Source organism: Macaca nemestrina, chromosome 11 (genome assembly GCF_043159975.1).
Source record: "Macaca nemestrina isolate mMacNem1 chromosome 11, mMacNem.hap1, whole genome shotgun sequence".
Classification (NCBI taxonomy): domain Eukaryota; kingdom Metazoa; phylum Chordata; class Mammalia; order Primates; family Cercopithecidae; genus Macaca; species Macaca nemestrina.
In genome coordinates this window covers 59,886,037-59,910,747 of record NC_092135.1, presented here as the reverse complement: position 1 = coordinate 59,910,747, position 24,711 = coordinate 59,886,037, and the positions used below count along the sequence as shown (strand labels likewise).

The 24,711-nt window shown below is 42.9% G+C and overlaps 1 protein-coding gene and 1 long non-coding RNA gene across 10 annotated transcripts in view; one reads left to right on the top strand and one right to left on the bottom strand.

Annotated features, from left to right (window-relative positions):
• The window catches only part of LOC112426963 (uncharacterized), a 39,641-nt gene that overhangs the window by 11,407 nt on the left and 3,523 nt on the right, over positions 1-24,711 (bottom strand). The window contains exons 2-6 of one of the 8 annotated variants that reach the window (XR_011609818.1): positions 20,720-20,797; positions 17,974-18,037; positions 11,387-11,573; positions 10,554-11,312; positions 2,449-9,927 (exon numbers count right to left, since the gene is read on the bottom strand). This is a non-coding gene — a long non-coding RNA (uncharacterized lncRNA). Of the gene's footprint in view, positions 1-2,037; positions 9,928-10,553; positions 11,313-11,386; positions 11,574-12,035; positions 12,123-17,973; positions 18,038-20,719; positions 20,798-24,711 lie in introns of those variants that run through there. The other 7 variants (XR_011609821.1, XR_011609819.1, XR_011609817.1 and 4 more) reach the window with 7 other exon arrangements.
• Positions 10,645-24,711, top strand: part of LOC105483346 (dipeptidyl peptidase 4) — an 84,647-nt gene continuing 70,580 nt past the window's right edge. For both annotated transcript variants that reach the window (XM_011744180.3, XM_011744179.2), the window contains exons 1-2: positions 10,645-10,741; positions 11,238-11,325. In XM_011744180.3, the coding sequence (XP_011742482.1) occupies positions 10,736-10,741; positions 11,238-11,325 (94 nt within the window). In that variant the 5' untranslated portion in view covers positions 10,645-10,735. The remainder of the gene's footprint in view (positions 10,742-11,237; positions 11,326-24,711) is intronic.

The following is a 24,711-nucleotide window of genomic DNA, read 5'->3' as shown; positions in this document are numbered from 1 at the left end:
ACGGACTTGGCTTAATAAAATTAAGCCTTATAGCTGCCAAAACTGAACTAACAGCCTTCTATATCAGATATTTCACAACCTTTTGCATTCCTATGGACTGACAGAATTCATGGAGGATAGACATGAGCAGATGTCAATATGCTAGAAAACAAGGTGCAATAAACCCCAACCTGTGGTGTCACATATTCCACTCTGACCTTATTTGTGAACAATACTGGTCTTTTTTCTTGTATGGTAACAAGGTATATGAAGGATTCCCACCTAGATGGTCCAGGCAATGTGGACTCATATATTTAACACCTCTGTCTCCAGGTACCCTACTTTAAATGCTAGCCAAATTTCAAACTTGGGCTCTTTTGTTTATAAAGTGGTACCACACAAATGTACTAGATGTACTACTCAAAACTCACTTTTATGTCACAATTCTAAGTTCTTTTCAATATTGAGAGCTTCTTTCCCAAGCACTGGAGTTTATGAGATTAAAAAACCAATTCTAAATCTTTCCATAGTTATAGAATCAGAGCTCAGTATTTCTATGCAAGCATTGAAAGCACTCCAGTCAGAAGCTGATATTTAGCCATTGCTATATTTCCCCATGTCCTTGATGCATTGACGAACACTGGAGAAGAACACTGCTTCTATGTAAATCCCTGGGGACAAATAGAGCCTAATCTGTATCATTTAAAAGACAAGACAAATACTCTTCATCAAATAAATAAGGCTAAACCATTTTATTGGATAGAACTTTTCCCAGGATTAGGAGGCTGGTTTAATGGAGTGTGGGGAACAATGCTTAGATTGGTTGATTTCTGGTTTTGAAATCCTTATGACACAGTTACTAACTTATCATTTCTTTCCACAACCATCACCTCAGCTTTTAATGTTGGAAACGTCTAGTGAAGTTTCAGACAGGGGAAATGGAGGAGTGAAGGATATGTCATCCCAAAGTATGTCAAATTGGTATATTGATTATTTCAAGTTGAAAGCATTGGGAGAATTGTAGCATCAGAAAGGGCTAGTTGACCTGTCTTTTCCTGCTTGTGGCAAGCCGTAGATTCCTCTGGAAGGAATATTTCTTGCTGGAGCAAGAAAACAGAAATATTTCTTACAGTGTGTTAGGAATATTTTCTTACTGGAGCAAGAAAATAACCCTTGTCAACAGAGACTGGGGATCGGAGGCTGCAATGAACCTGAATAAATATACTTAATGAAGTAGCCCTTATCTTCCAGTAGGTTTACATCCTCCCCTCATGTATCTCCTAGTGACTCCCCTAGAAATGTACTGCTCTTAGTCAGATTCCCTTTGTCCTGTGATTTCTTCTCAGATTTGTTATTCTTTGTCTAAAAAGTACGAAAGTATCTTGCTTTGGCCACTTCAGACTTCAATCTCTTGTGAAGATCCCCATGTACATGAAAAACCAATAACACCTGTTTGCTTTTCTCTTGTTAATCTGCCTGATATCAGTTTGGTTTCTAGATTCAGTTCTATGGCTGAATCTAGAAGAGCAACGTAAGAGCTACAGGGGGGTTGGAGGTGATCTCTGGCTCCCCTATCCTGCCACCACATCTAGCCCATGTTCACAGTTTGGAGAACACTAAGGAGGAGACATCATTAGAGCTACAGACACTTTGTGGAATCAGGCTCCACGGGTTTTAAACACGTTCTCTTCATTAAGTCATATTTTTTTCCATAAGTCAGGGGCTAATATAAGCAAATTCTTCAAATTACAAAACCCACAGACTATCCAAAGGATACCATCCAAAGAGGAGCACAAAGTGCCCTTACCCCTTGACTGCGTTCTAGTCTAAAAGGTAGAAAAAGCACTTCTTTATGGAGTGCTGTTAGAAGAACCCCTCATTTGGTATTACGGATAATTGGGGCAAGGAAAACACCATGACCATAGCTGAGAAACAGCTTTTAGAGTCATATTTCAACAAGAATAAATAAGCATGGTTTACATGCTTGTACAACAAACTTTGCAGAGAGGCACTTACCCAATTAATTTTCTAACACCAAGAGTTTATACTGATTCTCACCCCAATTTAAGTTCTTCCCTTTCTCATTCCATTCAACAGACACTATTGCCTGGTTTGTTTGTTTGTTTGTTTGTTTGCTTGCTTTTATCTAAAGTATAAGTCTCATTGGGTTTCTTTTCCAGGTAAAGCTTCAGTGACGGCCGGGCGCAGTGGCTCACGCCTGTAATCCCAGCACTTTGGGAGGCCGAGGCGGGCGGATCACGAGGTCAGGAGACCAAGACCATCCTGGCTAACACGGTGAAACTCCGTCTCTACTAAAAATACAAAAAAATTAGCTGGGCGAGATGGTGGGCGCCTGTAGTCCCACCTACTCAGGAGGCTGAGGCAGGAGAATGGCGAGAACCCGGGAGGCGGAGCTTGCAGGGAGCCGAGATCGCGCCACTACACTCCAGCCTGGGCGACAGAGCGAGACTGTCTGAAAAAAAAAAAGAAAAGAAAAGAAAAGAAAAGAAAAGAAAAAAAATTCAGTGGCTCCTTGGTACATAGTGAATATTGAACTTAAGACAAGAATATGTCCATGACCAACTTTCATTTCCCAATACTTTTTTGAATACTCTATATCCTGGCAAAATGAAAGTAATACATATTCCCTAAAAATCTTCCAGCTTTCTTACTCAAGCCCTTATTTGTGTTATCCCTTGGGCCTGAAACTTCCTTTCATCTATCAAAATCCATAGAATGATCTAGCTAGCTAGTTGCCATCTATTAATACATATCTCTTGGTAGAAATAAATTTTGTTAAAGGTTGCTTCAACCTGGAACACAAGCAGCGTAATCTTCCCGAGTATGGTTGGTAGAGAAAATAAAACAAAAACAGATGGTGAAGATAACATGGAAGATGTGAGACTTGATCTTCAGTCCAAAGGAGCTGAAATGTGGGGTTTGGCACTAAGGCTTCAGGAAGTCATTCCCACACAGGTAGAGCAGCGTTCTCTGATTAGGTGGAGGGCAAATATTCACTGATCAAAGGAACAATTAATTAAGTACCTTTGTATTGTCCTTTACTAATCCTTCAGAGCTGAGGGCAAGAAGTAAATCTGTTCCTTTCCCTCCCTGTTCCCCACCACACCTCACCTCCCCACCCTCCACCCTGCCATCTCTCCACATATGAGATCCTATTTCTTTCTGTCTTCTAGTTCCAGCCCCCAAGAACACAGAGAAGGATTTGATCTTAACTTTTCTTCGGTTATCATTTCATTTTTTAATTTATTTAACCAACAGTTACTGACCACTAATATATTTCAGGCACTTTATTAGGCACTGGAGAGAATGATGGATGAGAAGACAAAGGAATAAAGGGAACATTTCCAGTCCCCATAAGGAGACAGTTTAGCAAATAATAAGTACTATATGGAGTTGCCTGGTTATGTGGCTCTTTTTCAAGTTCCCCCTCCCTCTATCCACTCTCCACCCTTCTCTTCCCTGCATTGCACAGCCTTGCAGGGTTGATCCCTGAATATACATTCTCTATTAGCCAGGCTCCTTAGCCCTCTGTCTTTATTGGGCTCAACAGATGGGAAGCACCAGCAAGATACTGAAAGGAGAGAAGAGAAAGAGACTGAGGTATTTACTCCTTAAGCTTTTTATCTGCTTTGTTGTGCTGCAATCTGGCAGTGGCTGTATCCCTCCAAGGCTACAGTTCACCCTAGGTAACCCCAACTCCAAGACTCAGGTTCTCAAAAGGGGATATTGCCATAAACGGTGGCAGGAACAATATGGTAATCAGGGCACTTGACTTCTACGGTGGTGGCTCATTTATCATGAGATACTTAAGAATGAAGTCAGTAGGTAGCATTCTAAATTATAGCTTGATTTAAATAATCAAAATAATTCTAGGTGTGATGGGCAGAAATTTGACTTAAGTTTTCACAGTAGTAATAAACGGCCTCTCACCAAGTTCTCAGACTCAAACCAGTTAATAGACCCAGAAAGCCTTGTTTGAAATGGAGGTCAGATCTTTTTCAGGAGGGACTCTGAAATGCTGTCACAGTATACACCTGACATATGACTTATAGCCAAGTTTGAAAATGCCCCATGAAAAGGGACATTCTCAGACCTCCCTGGAGTTTTTAAATATGAGCCCTGGGTTTATGCCAGTTTTTTTGGAGTTAAAAACATCACTGTTGTCCTTCTTTATGTTAGGTTTCCAATTGCTGCGGTAACAAGTTACCGTAAACTGAGTGGCTTACAATAATATAAATCTATTAACTTACAGCTCTAGGAGTCAGAGTGTGAAATAGGTCTTCCTGGGCTAAAATCAAGGCATCACCAAGGCTCTGTTCCTTCTGCAGGCTCGAGGGGAGAATCTATTTATTTGCTTTTTCCAGCTCTTAGAGCCTTCCTACTTTTCTTTGCTCATTTATCCCCTGACCCAAGAAGGGACATTAAGGTAGGAAAGACCAAGTGGAAGACCCTGGTACTGCCCCTGCACAACAATGTGGAAAACTAAAAGTAATACTGCATCCCTAAGTGCAGAAATTAGTGCCACTATGTAAAAATCTGAAAGATGCAGAGGTGCTGTTTCCCCCATCCCATACTTAATTAACTTTCACATTTAGCTTGTGCAAAACTAGGATGGATTATGGAAAATAACTCAGTTGTCATTTCAGATGAGTAACTTTGCTGAATCAAACAACATGGACATCTGAGCTGTTCAGCTGCAAACACTTTTTTCCTTGAGTCAAATAAGTAAGAAGTATTTAAAATAATTTGCCTTTACCTGGGAGGAAGAGCAGTGTATTTTCACCATCTTATTCCAGGGCTGTGACAACTCTTGCTTTCTGTCATATTAAAATCTCCAAAGACCTTGATCATCTTGCCATCCCACAGACCCACATTAGTCCACTACATTGATGACTATGCTACATGGACCTGAGGAACAAGAAGTAGCAAGTTCCTTACATTCTTTAGTAAGACAAATGTGGACAGAGGGTAGAGAATAAAATCCATGGAAAATTTGCGAAGTTTCAACAGCTTCAGTGGTCTAGAACATGTCAAGGTATCCTTTCTAATGTGAAAGACAAGTCACTACACCTTGTACATCCACTGTGAAGAGGAGCACTATTTGCCAGAACTCTTTGTATTTTGGAGACACCATATACTATGCTTGGTTATACTTCTCCAATCATTTACTCAGCAACTTGTGAGGCTGTCTCTTTTGAATGGATCCTGGAGCAAAAAAAGGGCTCTGCATGTTTAAGCTATAGTGCAAGTTGTACTTGGATCTTATGACCTAACAAGCACAATACTTATTTAAAATGTATGTGGCAGTCGGAGATACTGTATGAAGCCTCTGGCAAGCCCCAGTGGGAGAATCACAGAAGATATATGACTCTTAGAGCAAAGTCATATACTCTTTGACAATTTATTAGCTACCTATTGTTGCATAACAAATTACTTCCAAAACTTTAGGGGCCATCTTGGAGGCTGCCTACAATAACCAACGACAATTCACTACTTAAAAAGCAGCAACTCTCTTGCTACTGGGCTCCTGTAGAGACTACATGATCATGGATCTAGTATATTCATTCGTTCACTAGGACTGCTATAACAAAGTGCCACAAACTGGGTGGCTTAAACAACAGAAATTTGTTATCTCTCACTTCTAGGAGCTATAAATTCAAAATCGATAGATCACAGGATTGGTTCCTTTTGAGGACTATGAGACAAAGAAAGATTCACTGTGATATGGTTTGGCTGAGATTTGTCCTCACCCAAATCTCATCTTGAATTGTAGCTCCCATAATTCCCACATGTTGTGGGAGTGACCCAGTGGGAGGTAATTGAATCATGGGGGACAGGTCTTTCCCATGTTGTTCTCATGATGGTGAATAAGTCTCACGAGATCTGATGGTTTTATAAAGGGGAGTTCCCCTACACAAGCTCTCTTGCCTACCACCACGTAAGGCATGACTTTGCCCCTCATTTGCCTTCAGCCAGGATTGTGAGACCTCCCGAGACATGTGGAACTGTGAGTCAATTAAGCCTCTTTCCTTTATAGATTACCCAGTCTTGGTTATGTCTTTATTAGCAGTGTTGAGAACAGACTCATACAGTAAACTGGTACCAGGAGTGGGGTTCTACTGTAAAGATACCCAAAAATGTGGAAGAGACTTTGGAACCAGGTAACAGGCAAAGGTTGGAACAGTTTGAAGGGCTCAGAAGAAGACAGGAAGATGTGGGAAAGTTTGTAACTTCCTAGAAACTTGTCAAATGGCTTTGGCCAAAATGCTGTTAGTGATATGGACAATAAAGTCCAGGCTGAGGTGGTCTCATGCAGGTGAGGAACTTGTTAAGAACAGGAGCAGTGGCGACTCTTGCTATGTTTTAGCAAAGAGACTGGTGGCATTTTGCCTCTGCCCTAGAGATTTGTGGAACTTTGAACTAGAGAGAGATTATTTACGGCATCTGGCAAAAATTTCTAAGCAGCAAAGCATTCAAAAGGTGACTTGGGTACAGTTAAAAGCATTCAGTTTTATGCATTCACAAAGATATGGTGTGGAATTGGAACTTATGTTTAAAAGCGAAGCAGAGAATAAAAGTTTGGAAAATTCACAGCCTGATGATGCAATTAAAATGAAAACCCCATTTTCTGAGGAGAAATTCAAGCTGCCTGCAGAAACGAGGAGCCAAATGTTAATCGCTAAAACAATGGGAAAAATGTCTCCATGGCAAGTCAGGTCTTCACACAGCCCCTCCCATCATGAGCCAGGAGGCCTAGGAAACAAAAACGGTTTCATGGGCTAGGCCCAGGGCCTTGCTGCTTTGTGCAGCCTTGGGACTTGGTGCCCTGTGTCCCAGCTGTGGTTAAAAGGGGCCAATGTAGAGCTCAAGCCATTGCTTCAGAGAAGCAAGCCCCATGCCTTAGCAGCTTACATGTAGTGTTGGGCATGTGGGTACACAGAAGTCAAGAATTGAGGTTTGGGAACCTATGCCTAGATTTCAGAGGATGAATGTAAACTCCCAGATGCCCATGCAGAGGTGTACTGTAGGAGCAGAACCATCACAGAGAACCTCTACTAGGGCAGTGCAGAAGGGAAATGTGGGATATGAGCCCCCACACAGAGTCCCCTCTGGGTCACTGCCTAATGGAGCTGTGAGAAGAGGGCCACCGTCCTCCAGACCCAGAAAGGTAGATCCAGGAACAGCTTGTTCCATGTACCTGGAAAAGCCACATATACTCAATGCCAGCCTGTGAAAGCAGCCAGGAGGGGGCCTGAACCCTGCAAAACCACAGGAGCAGAGCTGCCCAAGACAATGGGAACCCACTTCTTGCATCAGCATGACTTGGATGTGAGACATGAAGTCAAAGGAGATCATTTTGGAGCTTTAAGATTTGACTGCCTCGCTGGATTTTGGATTTGCATGGCACCTGTAGCCCCTTCATTTTGACCAGTTTCTCCAATTTGGAATGGTTGTATTTACCCAATGCCTATAATCCCATTATATCTAGGAAGTAACTAACTTGCTTTTGATTTTACAGAGTCATAGGCGGAAGGAACTTGCCTTGTCTCAGATGAAACTTTGGACTGTGGACTTTTGAGTCAATGCTGAAATGAGTTAAGACTTGGGGGACTGTTAGCATGGCATGATTGGTTTTGAAATGTGAGGACATGAGATTTGGGAGGGACCAGGGGTGGAATGATATGGTTTGGCGGTGTCCTCACCCAAATCTCATCTTGAATTGTAGCTCCCATGATTCCCATGTATTGTGGGAGGGACCTAGTAGGAGGTAAATGAATTATGAGAGTAGGTCTTTCCTGTGCTGTTCTTGTGATAGTGAATAAGTCTCATAAGATCTGAGGATTTTATAAAGGGGAGTTCCCCTACACAAGCTCTCTTGCCTGCCATCATGTAAGACACGACTTTGCTCCTCATTCGCCTTCAGCCATGATTGTGACTCCCCAGCATGCGGAAGTGTGAGTCAATTAACTCTTTCTTTTATAAATTACCCAGTCTCAGGTATGTCTTTATTAGCAGCATGAGAACAGATGAATACATACTGCAAGCTTCTCCTTGGCTTATAGCTGCCATGTTTTCCTGTGTTTCTTCACATCGTCTTCACTCTGTCTCTCTCTGTATCCAAATCTCTCCTTTTTATAAGATTATCAGTCATATTGGATTGGGGCCCACCCTAGTGACTTCATTTTAAATTGATTAACTCTGTAAAAACCCTATATTCAAATAATGTCACACTCTGAAGTCCTAAAGGTTAGGATTCTAATATATCTTCTGGGGAGTCACAATTCAATCCATAACACCATAACACCAAAGTAACTGCACAACCTAGCTACCCTGATGAACTGAGTGTCGCCTAACACACCACATGATAAAATTGGGCATTTGCAGGAGCATTCTATTACTAAGTGAAAATGGTATCTACATGATAAAGGAGATAAGCCCACCAGGTCCACAAGACACAAGAAACTCAGACTAGCAGAAAACTTAGACTCTATGATGCCTTCACCCACTGCCTCAATGTCTCTCAGTGCACACCTATAGCTTCACAAGGAAGTTCCTGTAACCAGGCAACAGATGAGGGAAAGGAGTCAACGTTACGCAAAGTAAGCTGGCACTAGCAGTAAGTAGATGGCTGCTGCATCAGAGTCCCTCCCAGGGATGTCCTGAAACACAGCAGAAGGGGAAATCTTACTAACAAACAGAATTCTGAGCAGAACACCTGCTTTTCTATTTTGCAAGGAAAAAGAGATGGCCTGATGTAAGATCTACACTGACTCATCAGCGGTGGCTAATGTGTTGGCCAGCTGCTACCTTAAGGATTTGGAATAAACAAGATTGAAAGAGTGGTGACACAGAGGTCAAGGTGGGGGAGGCATGTGAAAGAGTCTCTTGAAATGGGCACAGGGTGTGAAGATATTTGCGTCTCATGGAGTGCCCTCCAGAGAACAAATTGACCTGTCCCATAGATGTCAGCCAGCCTCCTGTCAGCTTCCTTGGAGCTTGCTGAATGTACAGTGAGTGCCATGGTGCTGGCATGGAGGTGAAGCACAGGCTCAACTCTCCGGACTTCCTTCACCGAGGCTGATGTGGCTACCACCAATGCTGAGTGAGCAAAATGCTGAGAGCAAAGGGCAGCACTGAGGCCCCTGTGGCACCATTCCCTGTAGTCCGTGTTAGATGGCCTCTCTTCACAGCATCGGCTCACAGGTCCAGTAACACCATTGACTCACCTTCATCAGCAGTTGGAAAAGGGAGGAGGAGAGTCAGTTTCAGCCTCTGGAGTTGGGGGTGGGTGAGGATGCGGATGTACCACAAGCAACTAGTGGGCAAGGGGGAAAAGATGACTGAGTTCAAAAGCTATGTCTGGATTGGAAATAAAAGATGGAAAATTGCATTAATTCATAATCACGTGGTAATGCCCCATAGGACTCTGCATTCTTAATCTTTTACCTCTACTGACAGAGAGGCTTTGCTTTTCACCTGCAGCGAACAAGCTGAAGAGGCCTGATCCTCTTATCTGCAAGAGTAGAAGTAATCAAGGAGGGGCCCTAAAGGCAAATGTTTACCTGTATATTTTATGGTGAAAGTGCCAAGGGTCCAGACCTCACCTCTCTTGTCCCACTTGATCTCCAGTACCTGGAAGAGAGGCTGGCACATTGTAACCTCTCAAACATCTGTGGATGAGTGGAATAAATGGGAGGATGCAGGAATGAATGAACGAATGAATAACCCTTCAGGGAATAACAGGGAGCTGGGGGAGGGAGAAGCCATACCTGATCTTTTATTCTTCTCCAAAACCCTTGAAAAGACTGAACGAGGAGAGGCCGCATAGACTAGCCATTAAGACCTTGAACTCCTAATTGAGGATCTACAACTTCCTAGCTGAATAGCTTGGCCAAGTTATTTATTCTCTGTGCACAGGCTTCCTTCCTGTAAAACAAACACAGTAAATGCTTAGAGCAGCACCTGGGAAAAAGTCAAGTTCCACATAAGTGTTACTGTCATTATTTTTGGCCTTTTGATGAGTGTGTAAGCCTGCAAGACAATCGGGAAATTCTCTGGGGAGGGTGAATCCAGATACTCAGCTTCCAAGGGCCATTCATGAGGGAACAATCACCTTTTCTCTTTGCCTTTCATACAGCTTTAGACACCTGACTGCCTCCTAACATAACTTTCACTGGCAAGAGACAGAGGCCTGGGTTTTAGTTTCAGTTGCCAGCGGTGAGCTGTGTGAGTTTACCAAAGCCCTCTGCCCTCTCTGGGCCTCGGTCCCTCGCCTGTCCACGCGAGGTTGGAGGAGCTGAACGCTGACGTCCTTTTCAGCTAAGAGGGAGCAGGGTCCTCGCGTCGCCGACCCAGGGTCTGCGCATCTGAGGCCGCGCGCCCTTTCCCCTCCCCCACGGCTCCTCTGGGCCTCGCACCCAGCGCCCCGGCTGCCGCCCAGCGCCCCGCACCGCCCTCAGGGGGCCCTCGCGGGCTCCCCCCGGCCGGAATGCCCGTGCCCCGCGCCCCGCGCCCCGCGCGCCTGCTCCGGCGCCGCCTGTCCAGCAGCCTACCCGCGGCGCCTTTATACCCTGCGGGCTGGGCGCTCACTAATGTTTAACTCTGGGCCGAAACTTGCCAGCGGCGAGTGACTCCACCGCCCGGAGCAGTGGAGCAGGACGCGCCTCTCCGCCGCCGGCTGTGACTTCTGCCTGCGCTCCTTCACTGAACGCACACTTCCGAGGAGACGCCGACGATGAAGGTGAGTTCCACGCCATGCACTTCCCCAGCCCACGGGGCGAGCTGTGGGGACCTCTTCTCCAAACTCCCCAAATGGCCCCAAAGCTGGCGAAACCGGAGCAGGGACTCCCCTTAGGCGGAAGCCCCAAGGCTACCCTCTGACAGGTGAAGGGACGTCCCAGAGCTGTCTCTTAGCTCTCGGACTTTGGTTTCTGCTAGGACCCTGGCGTCGAGCTTTAAATGTCCCGGAAAGCCACCCACAGATCGCACGCCTAAACTCGGGCAGGGGTAGAGAAACCAACACTAATGTGCTCTGAAGGCACAAGTTCAAGGGCACCCGCCTTAGAGAACTCCGACTGGCGCACTCCAGACGCCACCCCCACCCCCAGTCCACAGTGTCCCTCTTCTAACGCACTCCCACCTGCAAATCCTGCTGCCTCTGGAGCAGCTCCGACCCTCCTACGGAAACTGGGGCCACACGCTTCCCTCTAATTGGACTTGATCTGCCCGGCTTGCAGACAGCGTGGAAGGTTCTCCTGGGACTGCTGGGTGCTGCTGCGCTTGTCACCATCATCACCGTGCCCGTGGTTCTGCTGAACAAAGGCAGTAAGTTTGAAACATTTGAAACAGATAGGACAGTTGGAGCTCAGGTCAGCCTCCGTCTTACCATGCGAAGGGAAACGAGGGATTTTGCGGGAGGTTGGACCAGTGCCCCGAGATGTAGCTGAGAAGGCTTCCCAGGCGTTGTTGCTGCTTGCAGAGCGGCAGCTGGATTCACTTCGCGGGGTCTTCAGTGTTTAGGCTGCAACTCTTGCCGCTTTCACGTCTTGTTATGTATGATAAATGCATGCTTCCTGAAATTAGGGAGAGTCGGGATTTTAAAAATTTCAATTTTAAATTTACTTTGTAAAGTTTTAGATTTACATATAATTTTTAAGAAAAGTTTTTGGGTGTGATCTGCAAAGGAAAAAAGGCAGTGTTTAAAGAACCCAAAGACAGCAGTAAGGATATCTGAAGTGGATAGGAAAAATGAGAAAGCAAGCCCCAAAATACAGTTTAGAGAAAAGTCGTTGCACGGGGAACCCAGATTGTTTTCCCTCAGGGTGGTGAGAATTGAGTTGGAGGGTGGGGAGGCAGGGAAGTAATTATTTGACCAATTTAGTGGTATTGCAGAGCTAAATCATAAAGCTGGTATACATGATAATATTTCAGAAGGGGCTGGAATCAGTGATGTTTTGGTGGATTCTTTTACTTAAAGACTTTCATGTCTTTTTAGCTTGCCTAAATATATAACACTCAGATAATGGAATACTCACTGTAGGATGCAAGCAAGTGAGAATTACTAGTTTCAGTCTCCCCTGGCCTTACTTTCCTTTTAAACACTTGCTTTCATTTCAGGATTACACACAATAAATTAGCCAGTTAAAGGATTCTCTCTGGATGGTTTAGCCAACTGAGGAATGTAGAGTCTGTGCTTGCATACTCACGGTATCTTATCTAGATTTCAGGATGACAGTTCAGAATTAGTTTGTGGAGCTATGAAAACCATACTTGCTGTGCAATTCAAGGCCAGGGCAAAGGTGCCAAAGGTTAAATAACTGAATGGGTTGACCTACTGCTGGTGAAATTTGAAGAAACCAGTGGTTGCTACTATTTTATACCATTAAATGACAGTCCACTTAAGCTTGACTCTTTTTTGTGGACTGTTAAAATATAATTATTTTCATAAAGCAACACTTTGTATAAACCATACATGCAAAGCCTCGTGGGAGAAGAATGTGCTAGTCGTACAATCGATAAATATAGGGCTTACAGGCTTACATTATGTTCCAGGCACTGTGTTAGTTGCTGCAGATACAAAGATTAAATTTTGTAAATATAAATATAAAGGCCCATGACCTCAAGAACTGTATAAGCTGGTGGGAATATGCAAACAAATACGACTTGTTTTATGTATATATGTATGTATGTGTATGTGTGGATACACACATATATATAAATAGAAATAATCTGTATAGCCTGTTTGTCTCCAAAACATAACTGAGGCATCACAGCATTGCTGGAAGTTTGGGTAAAACTGTAATTATCAGAACTTCCGTTAAAGCAAGTTGAAAGGAATACTGTATTTTGATTAGCCACTTGAGATGGCCAGTGAAATGCCCTAGGGATCTGACTGAGGCTTGCTGCAGTTAACTCTGAGGATTTTGTTTTGCTAGGTAGGGTATACAGGCCAGGGAGAGCTGTTTTGCCATTTCTGCTAAACAGCACCTGCTGTCTTCTCCAAATGAAATTTGAACACATTTCAAGAATGGTCTCTTGAGGAGGACTTCCTGAGACACTCACTTGTTTCCATATAACTACTCTTATGACTCAAAAGGATAACTTAGAGGTGCTTGAGCAAACTGCTCTGGAGGTTAGAAGGAACACTTCTGGGAAAGTCTCCGCCTCCCGGGTTCCTGCCTCAGCCTCCTGAGTAGCTGGGACTACAGGCACGCACCACCATGCCCGGCTTATTTTTTGTATTTTAGTAGAGATGGGGTTTTACCATGTTGGCCAGGATGGTCTCTATCTCCTGACCTCATGATCCGTCCACCTTGGCCTCCCAAAGTGCTGGAATTACAGGTGTAAGCCACTGCACCCAGCCGAGAGACTTCTTATAAGAGGTTTCTTTTGTGGAGAAGCTTGAATAGTTAACATCAGTTTCTGGATAACATCAGTTTCTGGATAACATCAGTTTCTGAAGATAGGATATTCCAGAAAATGTGAATGTCTTGCATTGAGATAACATCCCGTGTTAGGGGTTATGAAAGGATCCAGAGCCCCAGAGGAGGGTGGGAAACAGGCAAAAGAGTTTGATTCTAAGCTAGAGATGATGCAGTGAATGAGGTTTTGAGCACGCCTGAACTGTTGGCCATGACAGTGGGAAGGTGAGTTGCAATGGAGCAACACTGAAGGGGGAAGTGAGGGAAATGGCCCAGGGCACTTACAGTACAGATCAGAATATGGAGGCTCCAGAGCTACTCAGAAATGTGAATGACTGAACTTCAGTAACTGGTTAAACAGAGGGAGGTGAAGGAGAGTGTAGCTAAGGATATCTCTTGGACAATCAGGTGGAGATGTTGTTTCATGGTGGCTTTGTTTATTTACCACTCTAGTTATTTCTTGTCTGTATTTCTTAATTTGTAGGTATGTGTGTTTAAGGAAAAAAGGGAAGTCATCTTGTTAACACTTCTGCCTTATCATAGGAATAAAGATAAAAGCTCAAGAATGCAGCATTTTCACTAAATCAGCAATACCTTTCCTGGGCTGTGCCACAATAAAGGTCAGCATTCCTTACAAAAAACTCAAAGTCATCACCCAAGAAATGCCCTCTGTGTTGTCAATCAAGCTTTCAAGTAAACAAATACAGAGAAGGAAGAAAGGAAGGAAGTAGGGAGAAAGGAAATATGAAGGGAAAGGAAAGAAAGAAGGAAAGAAGGATAGGAATTTGATAGAAAAACAAAGCAAATACCTAAATTACGGGAAAACTAAAGAATTAAACAGCCAAAAGGAAGGAGGAAGCAAACCCAAGTTCATCTCCTGAGAGGTTGATTTAAGAGGTCAAGTGTTTCCATATGAAACGCATACTTCAGCAAAACTAGACACACCCAGAACAGGAGGGGGGCTAGTGAGTGGGGAGCCAGAAAGAGAGAGAGAGAGAGCGAAAGAGAGAGAGACAGAGAGAGAGAGAGGCTTAATACTGGACTATTGCCATATATTTAAGAATAAAAACTCCTTGAATTCAGATTATTCATTTCACCAAGCACAATTAAAAGTTCACTCTCTTCTGTGTATATAATAAATGATTGTATGTTTTAAAATTTTCTCAATCCTCCTACTACAGGAGGATATTGCATATGTAAGCATTCAGTTTCTTCAAGAATCAGTGAGAAATATATAAAAATACTTGTATGGAATTGTAGAACTCTTCATGGCTTAGTGGTAATAAAGTTCTCACGCAGCATTTATGATTTCTTTATTTTTTCTTTTACATTATATTATATGCTGAAATTGGAAATATTTGGTTATCTGTCAAATAATTTTATTATTATTGAATTTTATTATGGAATAGAATTATATCTCTTCTTTTGCTCTTTTCACTGCTTTAGTAGTAAATTTCCTCTACACCTTCTTTTGGTGGAAAGGAAATTTGACTGCTCACCCATCAGTATCCTTCAGTAATAAGAGAAAACCCAAATGTGAAGGAGACAGGAATAATCAGAGAGAAAAGATAGCATCTATGAGGTTTGCCTGAGAAAGTCCAGGATCTCTTCCAGGTTTAAAAGCACAGAAACGAGCCTGAATGAAAGCTTTGTACATTTCAGGGGACAATTTCTAAACAGTATGCTCTATAAAAACTGGAGTTGACTCCAGCTTGCTCAGTTAACTATTGTCAACCTTTTCGGAATGCTCATGAGGTCAGCAGGTTAGTCTTTTTCAGGCCAGTTATTTTGGCTTTTCTCTAGCCATAACATATGCCTTAAGTTTCTCTCTCTTAGAAATATCTGCCTATCTTTTCAAAGGGGATCAGAAAGAGAGAGAAAATGAAGACTATTTATCCAGTTGATGGTCAGAGAAAGATAATATAAAAAGAGTGGAGCTGGATCGCGTCTTTCAAATTTTATGACTTAAGAAAGTACTGAGGCCCATGGAGAACATGGCTGTAAATAACACACAGGAGTGCCTTATTTGAGGAAGAGAAGGCATGCAAGCATACAATAATAGCGAATATGCATTTACTTTTACTAAGTGTTAAATTTGGGGCTGAGGGCTTTCAATGTATTTTTCGTTTAATCCGAAGAACAACTCTTTGAATGAAAGGTACTATTACCCTCTCCATTCATACAGAAGATTTATCAGAACTTCGAGAGGGTACTTTAGTTATCTATAATTGCATAATGAATCACCTCAGAACTTAAAACAATAAATATTTGTTATCTCATAGTTTCTGTGTATAAGGAATTTTGGAGTGGCTTAGTTGGGTGGTTTTGCCGCAGGGTCTCTCATGAGGTTGTAATCAAGATGTTATCTGAAAGCCTAAACCTGACTGCAGCTGAAGGATCCCCTTCCAAGTTCACTCATGTGGCTGTTAGCTAGAGGCTTCAGTTCCCTAGTGTATGGGCCCCAGTTCCCCACCATGTGGGAATTATATTATAATTTCATGACTTCTAATGTCTGTGTGCTAAATGTTCTGAAGAAGAGCCTACTGCTGATGCCTTCATTCCTATATAAAGCTGCATATAGGCAATGACTGACATCTCAAGCTTTTGAATGGTTCTGTTTAGTAGTATTAGTAGTAATAATAGGTCCAGATTTACTTACTTACACGAAATTATACTTAGGATAATATGGTAGCTACTTTCCCTTAGAATGAAGGATCCAAGAGAGGAACTAAGCAGGAGGCTGAGTTGCCTTTTATGATCTAGCCTCAGAAGTGGCAGGTATACCATTCCTTCTGCTGTGTACTATTGGTCACACAGACCAACCCTGATACAATGTGGGAGGGCACTACACAAGTGTATAAATACCAGGAGGTGGAGATCGTTGGGAACCATGATGGAGGCTGGCTCCAATGACTATCAAAGAAGTTAAGGAACTTGCTTAAAGTTCCACAAAGTTGGGATTCATACTCAGGCAATGTGACTTTACAGCTGATACTCAGTACTGTTCAACTGCATATCATTCTGTCAGCTTGTAATCAAGTATAAAATCAACTTGGCCATATTGGCACAATTGTTATAACTTCTCATTTGCATAGCTATATTATCATTTCATGGCTTCTAATCTGTGGGGAAAAGAAAGATCAGACTGTTACTGTGTCTATATAGAAAGAAGGAGACATAAGAGACTCCATTTTGTTCTGTATTTGAGATGCTGTTAATCTGTGACCCTACCCCCAACCTTGTCCTTGCAAGAGACATGTGCTGTGGTGACTCAAAGTTTAATGGATTTTGGGCTGTGCAGGGTGTGCTTTGTTAAACAAGTGCCTGAAGCCAGTATGCTTGTGAAAAGTCATCACCATTCTCTTAATCTCAAGTACCCAGGGACACGTACACTGCCAAAGGTCACAGGGACCTCTGCCTAGGGAAGCTAGGTATTGTCCAAGGTTTCTCCCCATGTGATAGTCTGAAATATGGCCTCGTGGGAAGGGAAAGACCTGATCATCCCCCAGCCTGACACCCGTGAAGGGTCTGTGCTCAGGAGGACTAGTATAAGAGGAAATAAGCCTCTTGGCAGTTGAGATAGAGAAAAGCATCTGTCTCCTGCCCGTCCCTGGGCAATGGAACATCTCGGTGTAAAACCCGATTGTATGTTCTATTTACTGAGAAAGGAGAAAACCGCCTTAGGGCGAAAGGTGGGACGTGCTAGCACAATGCTGCTCTTCATGCACTAAAAAGGTTTATGGAGATATTTGCATATGCATATCAAGGCACAGCACTTAAACTTATGTCACAGAGATCTTTATTCATATGTCTTACTGCTGACCTTCTCCCTACGATGATCCTATTATCCTGCCACTTCCCTTTTTCTTTGATGGTAAAGATAATGATCAATAAATACTGAGGGAACTCAGAGACCGGTGCCGGTGTGGGTCCGCTGTATGCTGAGCGCCGGTCCCCTGGGCCCACTTTTTCTTTCTCTATACTTTGTCTCTGTGTCTCACTTCTTTTCTCAAGTCTCTGGTTCCACCTAACAAGAAACGCCCACAGGTGTGGAGGGGCAGGCCACCCCTTCATAATCTCTATGTGTTCAGTATCCTGAGGAAGAGCCTACCTCTGCTGTCTTCATTCTCATATAAAGCTGTATGTATATAGGCAATGACTGACATCTCAAGCTTTTGAATGGTTTTGATTTTTAGTATTAGTGGTAATAATAGATTCAGATTTACCTACTTACACTAAATTACACTTGCTTTGCTTCTGATGTAAGTTAAATTATTTCATTTGATCTTCACAGAGAAGTTCATGTTAGAGAGATATATTAATATCCTGACTTTTTACATGTGAAAGTTTAGGGGTTTGCAAGTAAGTACTGGATCTTGGGAATCCAAACTTTTTGGCTACCAACCTTCCCTGAGCCTGCTGGTTCCCATGAATGGCTAATTTATAGAAATGCCTTGGTGAGAGTTTTTCGGAGTTAATGTTTAATCATTACTTTATGGTTGGATGCTGATCCTTTCATTGCTGTAAATCAATATCTTGTAAATATTTTTACCTTTAGTCTTCACAGCTCCATTATGACCTCCAAAAGAGGGTGTGTCTCTCAATTTGAGAGTAACCTGAAACCATGAAATTAGAACTTCTGAGTAAACTGTTTTATTATTTGCCGAACATTGTATTGTTTTATATTGTTTCTCAAAATTGTAACTTCCTAGGAAGCTTTTAAATTTTGAAGATAAACTATGTGCTTTCTTCAACTGGGGGCATTAATGTGCACATTTCTTAATTATTTGGTTCAGTGAGGAAGCAAGTAGACCTATGAGTTCAAGTTACATAATTCAACATCTAAGGCCCTAGAAGAGGAGGTAAGGTAAGACAGAGCCAAAGCCACCAGATATTTTATTAATGGCACTCAGGAGCCATGGTGGGTCAGGATATATAATTGAGGTAGAGGGAGTAGGAGAGGTGAGTATCAAGCAGGTCTTATCATCCACCCTTTCCCTGACTTCTTAAAACTGGGGACCCCAAAACTGAGCTTAGTGGCCCCTGGGGCCCTAATGCCATTTCTGTGGAACCCTCTTTTCTTGTTTTCCTCAGTTGTTCTAAAGCCCACCCTGCTCAAACTCATCTCCATAAGTGTCATTGATGACTCTTATTTCTCTATTATATTCTTCCATTATTTGATTACAGGCATAAAACTCTTTTAGTATGAGATTTAAAACCTCTTCAGGGCCAAGGTCCTACAGTGGCCAGAGACAATATTTTTCAATTCAAAAACATATGTTGAATGCTTACTGCATGTGAAGTGTTACTGAAGGTATGGGAGTAGGGGGATATGGCTATTGAAGGCTTACTGCATGTCAAGTGTTATTGAAGGTATGGGGGATATGGCCTGCTATGACTGCATATTTGTCCCTTCCAAATGTCATGTTGAAATTTGATTTCCAGTGTTGGAGGTGAGGCCTAATGGGAGGTATTTGCATAATGGGATCAGAGCCCTCTCACAGGGGTGAGTGAGTTCTTGTTCTATTAGTTTCCATAACAGCTGATTATTAAAAATAGCCTGGCACCTCCCTCTTTCTTGCTTTCTTTCTCATCATGTGATCTCAGCACATGCCAGCTTCCCCTTTAACTTCTGCTATGAGTAGAAGCAGCGTGAGACCATCATTAGATGCAAATGCCCAATCTTGAACTTTCCAGCCACCAGAATCATGATCCAAATAATCCTTTCAAAAAAAATAAACTACTAGCTTCAGATATTCCTTTATAGCAACACAAAATGAGCTAAGATCTGGCCCTAAGCAGTATAGATAATGTCCCTGTTCCACTGGACCTTTACAATCCATAGAGCAGGCAAATTATAGGCAAGTGCAAAAATAATTTCAGATGGTAACAAATGCTATGACAAAAATAAAGTGGGATAGAGAGGACTGACAGACACAGAAAGGAGTTTCTCTCTTATTCCAAGCATGATTTTGAGCTCCTGGAGGATTTCAACATGAGTGTGACATGATCTTTTCACATTTCAAGAATATGCTCTGACTCTTGTGTGGACAGTAGTTTGGGGTTGGTGTGGTTTGTCCAGGTGATCGATGATGGTGGCTTGGACAAGGATGATAGCACTGCAGGTGAAATTAAGTTTTTTTGTTTTTTTTTTTAAAGAAATGTAGGATGTATTTTGGAGTAAGACAGTGGGCAGGCATGCGAAGAGTGAGGGAAGGAGAGAAGGTAAGGATGGCTCCTTGGACAGCTGGCTAGATAGCTTAAGTGAAGAATTTCTCTTGCCTCCTGGCTGTTTCCTTTTTGTAAGAGCTTGTCTGCAGAGGTTCCTCTGGTTTAACTCCCCTTTCCTATGGGATCAGGCTTGCCCTTTCAAGGATGTGCTCAGGAACACATCTTACTTCATACTAACCCAGCACAGACTTGTTGACAGAAGGTAATTCTCCAACTTGGCAAATATTTATTAAGGATTTTCTACATGCCAGGTACTTTGTGGGTCGTTAGGGATAGAAAGACAATAGATATGGCCTTTGTCCTCAAATTATTGACAGCATTAAAGGACGCATAAACATTAACTATAATCAAAAGAGCTAAGTGCCCTTCTAGTAAATGATCAAAGTGCTATGGAAGCACTAGTGACCAAATGATAAATGCTGCCCTGGGAAGTTTCTACATAACCAACCGAGCATAAAGCGTTAATAATTAGTGGGTCTTAATACAATCCTTCCAATCCTTCAGCCACCAAACTGGCTCTGAGGCATGCAGTGCACCTCCATGTCGGTCCTCACTGACTTACAGTCCCCTGATGCTGTAAGAGGATTGTATCAGGATGTTTTGGGCTTCAAGGAACCCAATACCTGGCCAAAAATTATTTGAATGATAGCGTTTTATTATTGTGTTGTCATTAGCATCTTTTAAAATTGGAAGTGCAGAAGTAAAGTGGTTCTTGAGTTTGTTAATGTAATGGCCTGAACACATCAAGAACACGGGGTCTTTCCACCTTTCAGCTCTGCCATCCTTGGAGTTTTGTCTTTTGACCTCCAGTATGTCATCTCATGGTGGAGCATGGCTTCTGCAGCTCAGCCCAGCACTTGCTCATACAGCCCTTTCACAGGGCAAAAGAGGATGCTCTTCCTCATTCATGTTCTGTATCAGGGAGGAAAGCCGTTTCCATAAGTCCTCTGACTGGACACAAACTTTCAGGTCTTACTGGCTACATTTGTGTCACTTGTCCATATCTAAACCAATCACTGGCAAGGAGAAAGAATTGCCGTGATTGAACTAGACTAATCAAGACTCACCTTTCTAGGACTGGAGAGTATCTTCCTTTGCTAGCACATGGAAGGAGAAGGGCAAATACCTAAGCTGAATTGAAAATTCTGAAAGACAGAAATTGGGGGGACGGCCTATGTAGGCATATTATGTATTTGGTTATTACTCTCTTTTCATTACATTAGAAAGATTTAATTTTTCAACAAAAGAGGACAGATATCAAGCCAGCTCTGATCTCCAAAAATCTGGAGCGGCAATTCTCTCCTTTCCTTCTCCTCACTTTCTTTCCTAACTGGGTTTATTGCAAACCAGTGTGCTTTGTTGCTGCCTTTCTGATCTCAAGGACATTTTGACCTCAGCCCTTTCTTTCTCTTGGCATCCAAAGTGACCAAGAGGAGGAAGTAATTGAATTGCAATATTAAAATATAAATCTGAGACAATAGAGCAGGTCAGAAATATCTGAGGGGAATTACTCACAATTTACCCCTAGAAAATCCACATAAACTGTCATATTTAATCCAGTTCGTAATAGCAGAAAGTGGCAGAAATAGTCAACATAAAATAAGATGGGCAAAGTTTTTAAAAAATGCTAAAACTTAGATCTGCGAAAGTCAACCCAGGAAAGTAGGACTTAAAATAATTAATAACCATAAAAATAAATAAATAAATAAATAAATAAATAACAGAAGCAAACAAAATAACCTCACAAGGTCTAAAAGCTATAATTTAATCTAACAAGGGCAAAAAAAAATCTACTTGATGACTCAAATCTTTGTTTTAAAATTTCCAGGGAAAAAATTACTCTGCATGGTAATGATTTTCTTAAAATGAGAAGGGTTTGGCTGTACTGAAAGGAGAACCAAGAACCCAGCAGCCAGTGGACCTTTATTTCTTCCTGGCAATCCGGACCTATTCTCCCTGTCTGCTCACTCACTTGCTCTTCTGGTGAACTATTCCAGGTATCTCCTCTCCTCTCAAATTTCCAACATCTCCACCCTATGCAAATTCATAGCTAAAGACCTGGCTTCCTGGTTTGATAAGAAAACTGAAACCATTAGAAGAGAACTTCAATTCTCACCGGCTCATCAATGCATTCACCTGCATGGGCTCCCCTCCTAAGTTAGGGGAATGAATGCTCAGGCTCCTATCCAAGACCAAGCCCTCTGTTTGTGTCCTGGGTCCCATCCCTTTTGCTTACTGAAAGATTAGACTCTAGCTATCCCTTTGCATGTGGCATCATCATTTTTTCCATCCCTATTTGATCATGAACAGGCAATAGTGTCTCATATTCTTACAAAAAAAATAAGAAGGCAAGTATCTTTTTCAACCCTCATCCCTGCCAACCTACCACTTCCTTTCTCTGCTCTCTTTACCACAAAACTTCTTAAAGAGTTTCTATTATCACCATCTGTTACCCCTCTTCTATTTTTTTTTTTTTCCTCTTAAGCCCCGTGGAATAAGGGTTATCCCCACCACACCACTAAAACAGCTCAGTTCTTGTCAAGGTCCCTAATCTCTGTGTTGCCGATCTGGAGTTGCTTCTCAGTCTGCGTCTCATGTGCCTGTCAATTAGTCATCCTTCTTCTCCACCTCCCCTCGGGGCTCTCACTCTCTCCTGGTTGTCCTTCTACCTCACTGTGCAGTCCTTCCCAGCCTTCTTAGGTACTCTTCCTGATATCTTCAACTTCTCACCTTGGACTACTCTGGGGCTCCCTTGGCAACTTTCCAATTTTATCTGCAAACCAGACCTTTTACTGAGCTCTAGGTGCAGTATACAACTGCTTACTGGACATCTCCATTCGGAGGTGATACTGGCATCTCGTACTGACATCTTCCAAAACTCTTTGTCTTCCCTTAGTACATTTTATCTCAGCAAGTGGCAATTCCATTTTGTAGCTACTGAGGCCAATATCCACGCAAGTTCTCCCCAACCCCTCTCTGTCATTCACAAGTCACATCCAATGTGTCAGCAGTTTTATCATCTGTATCTTCATATTCTCTCAGAGTTTGACCATATCTCACCACCTCATCTCCTACTACCCTGGTCAAAGACACAATTGTCCTTCCCCTAAATGATTGCCAACATCTCTCTTTCTTTTTCTTACTTCCCCCTGTGGTGTATTCTCAACACAACAGATAAGGTGATTGTGGTAGGCAGAATTCTAAGATGACCCCCAGGAACCCCCACCTCCCCTCCTGTGTACTAATCTCTGAGATTGTGGATATGATGGATTTTCTTCCTGTAGTTAAGTTTCGTTATAATGCACAGTCAGCTTTAAGAAGGGGAGATTACCTGCTTGGGCCTGACTGAATCACATGAACCGTTTAAAAGCAGAGTTTCGGCCGGGCGCGGTGGCTCAAGCCTGTAATCCCAGCACTTTGGGAGGCCGAGACGGGCGGATCACGAGGTCAGGAGATCGAGACCATCCTGGCTAACACAATGAAACCCCGTCTCCACTAAAAATACAAAAAAATTGGCCGGGCGCGGTGGCTCAAGCCTGTAATCCCAGCACTTTGGGAGGCCGAGACGGGCGGATCACGAGGTCAGGAGATCGAGACCAGCCTGGCTAACACGGTGAAACCCCGTCTCTACTAAAAAATACAAAAAACTAGCCGGGCGAGGTGGCGGGCACCTGTAGTCCCAACTACTCGGGAGGCTGAGGCAGGAGAATGGCGTAAACCCGGGAGGCGGAGCTTGCAGTGAGGTGAGATCCGGTCACTGCACTCCAGCCTGGGCGACAGGGCGAGACTCCGTCTCAAAAAAAAAAAAAAAAAAAAAAAAAAAAATTAGCCGGGCGTGGTGGCGGCGCCTGTAGTCCCAGCTACTCGGGAGGCTGAGGCAGGAGAATGGCGTGAACCCGGGAGGCGGAGCTTGCAGTGAGCCGAGATCGCGCCACTGCACTCCAGCCTGGGCGACAGAGCGAGACTCCGCCTCAAAAAAAAAATAAATAAAAATAAAAAATAAAAGCAGAGTTTCTCTGACGCGTCACAGAACAGGCAGTCAGGAATCCCAGGCATGAGAAGGATTTGACATGCCATTGCTGACTTGGAAGATGGAGGGGCCATATGGCCAGGAATGTGGGTCATCTCTAGGAGGTGAGAACAGCCTGGCTTGTAGTCAACAAGTAAATGAGAACTTCACTCTCACAACCTCAATGAACTGAATTTTGCCAACAACCTGTGTGAGCCTGGAAGCAGGTAATTTTTCCCCAGAGCCTCCAGCTGACAACTCATTCCAGCCAAAACTTGGATTTTAACCTCACAATACTTTGGACAGAGAACTCAGCAAAATGGGCTGGACTGCTGACTTATAGAACCCTGAACTGATACATGTGTGCTGTATTAAGTCACTAAGTTTGTAGTGATTTGTTACATAGCAATAGAAAACTATTAATAATATAGTGATCAAATTGTTTTAATTTATTATTTATTTAATTTATTATTTATTTATTTATTTTGAGACAGAGTCTTGCTCTGTCACCCAGGCTGGACTGCATTGATGCAGTCTTGGCTCATTGCAACCACCACCTCCCGGGTTCAAGTGATTCTCCTGCCTCAGCCTCCCGAATAGCTGGTACTATAGGCATGCACCACCACACCGGCTAATTTTTTTTTTTTTTTTTTTGTATTTTTAGTAGAGATGGGGTTTTGCCATGTTGGCCAGGCTGGTCTCATCCTCCTGACCTCAGGTGATCCACCTGTCTTAGCCTCCCAAAGTGCTGGGATTATAGGTGTAAGCCACCGTGCCTAGGCTGGTGATTGTATTTAAACATAAGTCAAATCATGTCCTTCTCTGCTTAACCCCGGTCATTGGCTTTCCATTGTGAAGGCTCCATGGCACTTGTTACCACCTAACATATGGCATTGCTTACTCATTGTCTGTTCATATGTCTCCCCCAGTTAAAATATAAGCTTCATAAGGGCAGGAGTTTTTCATGCTTTATTCACTGTGATGTCTCTAATGCCCAGAACACTGAATAACACAGTAAGTGCTAAGTAAATGTTTGGTGAATTAAAGAAG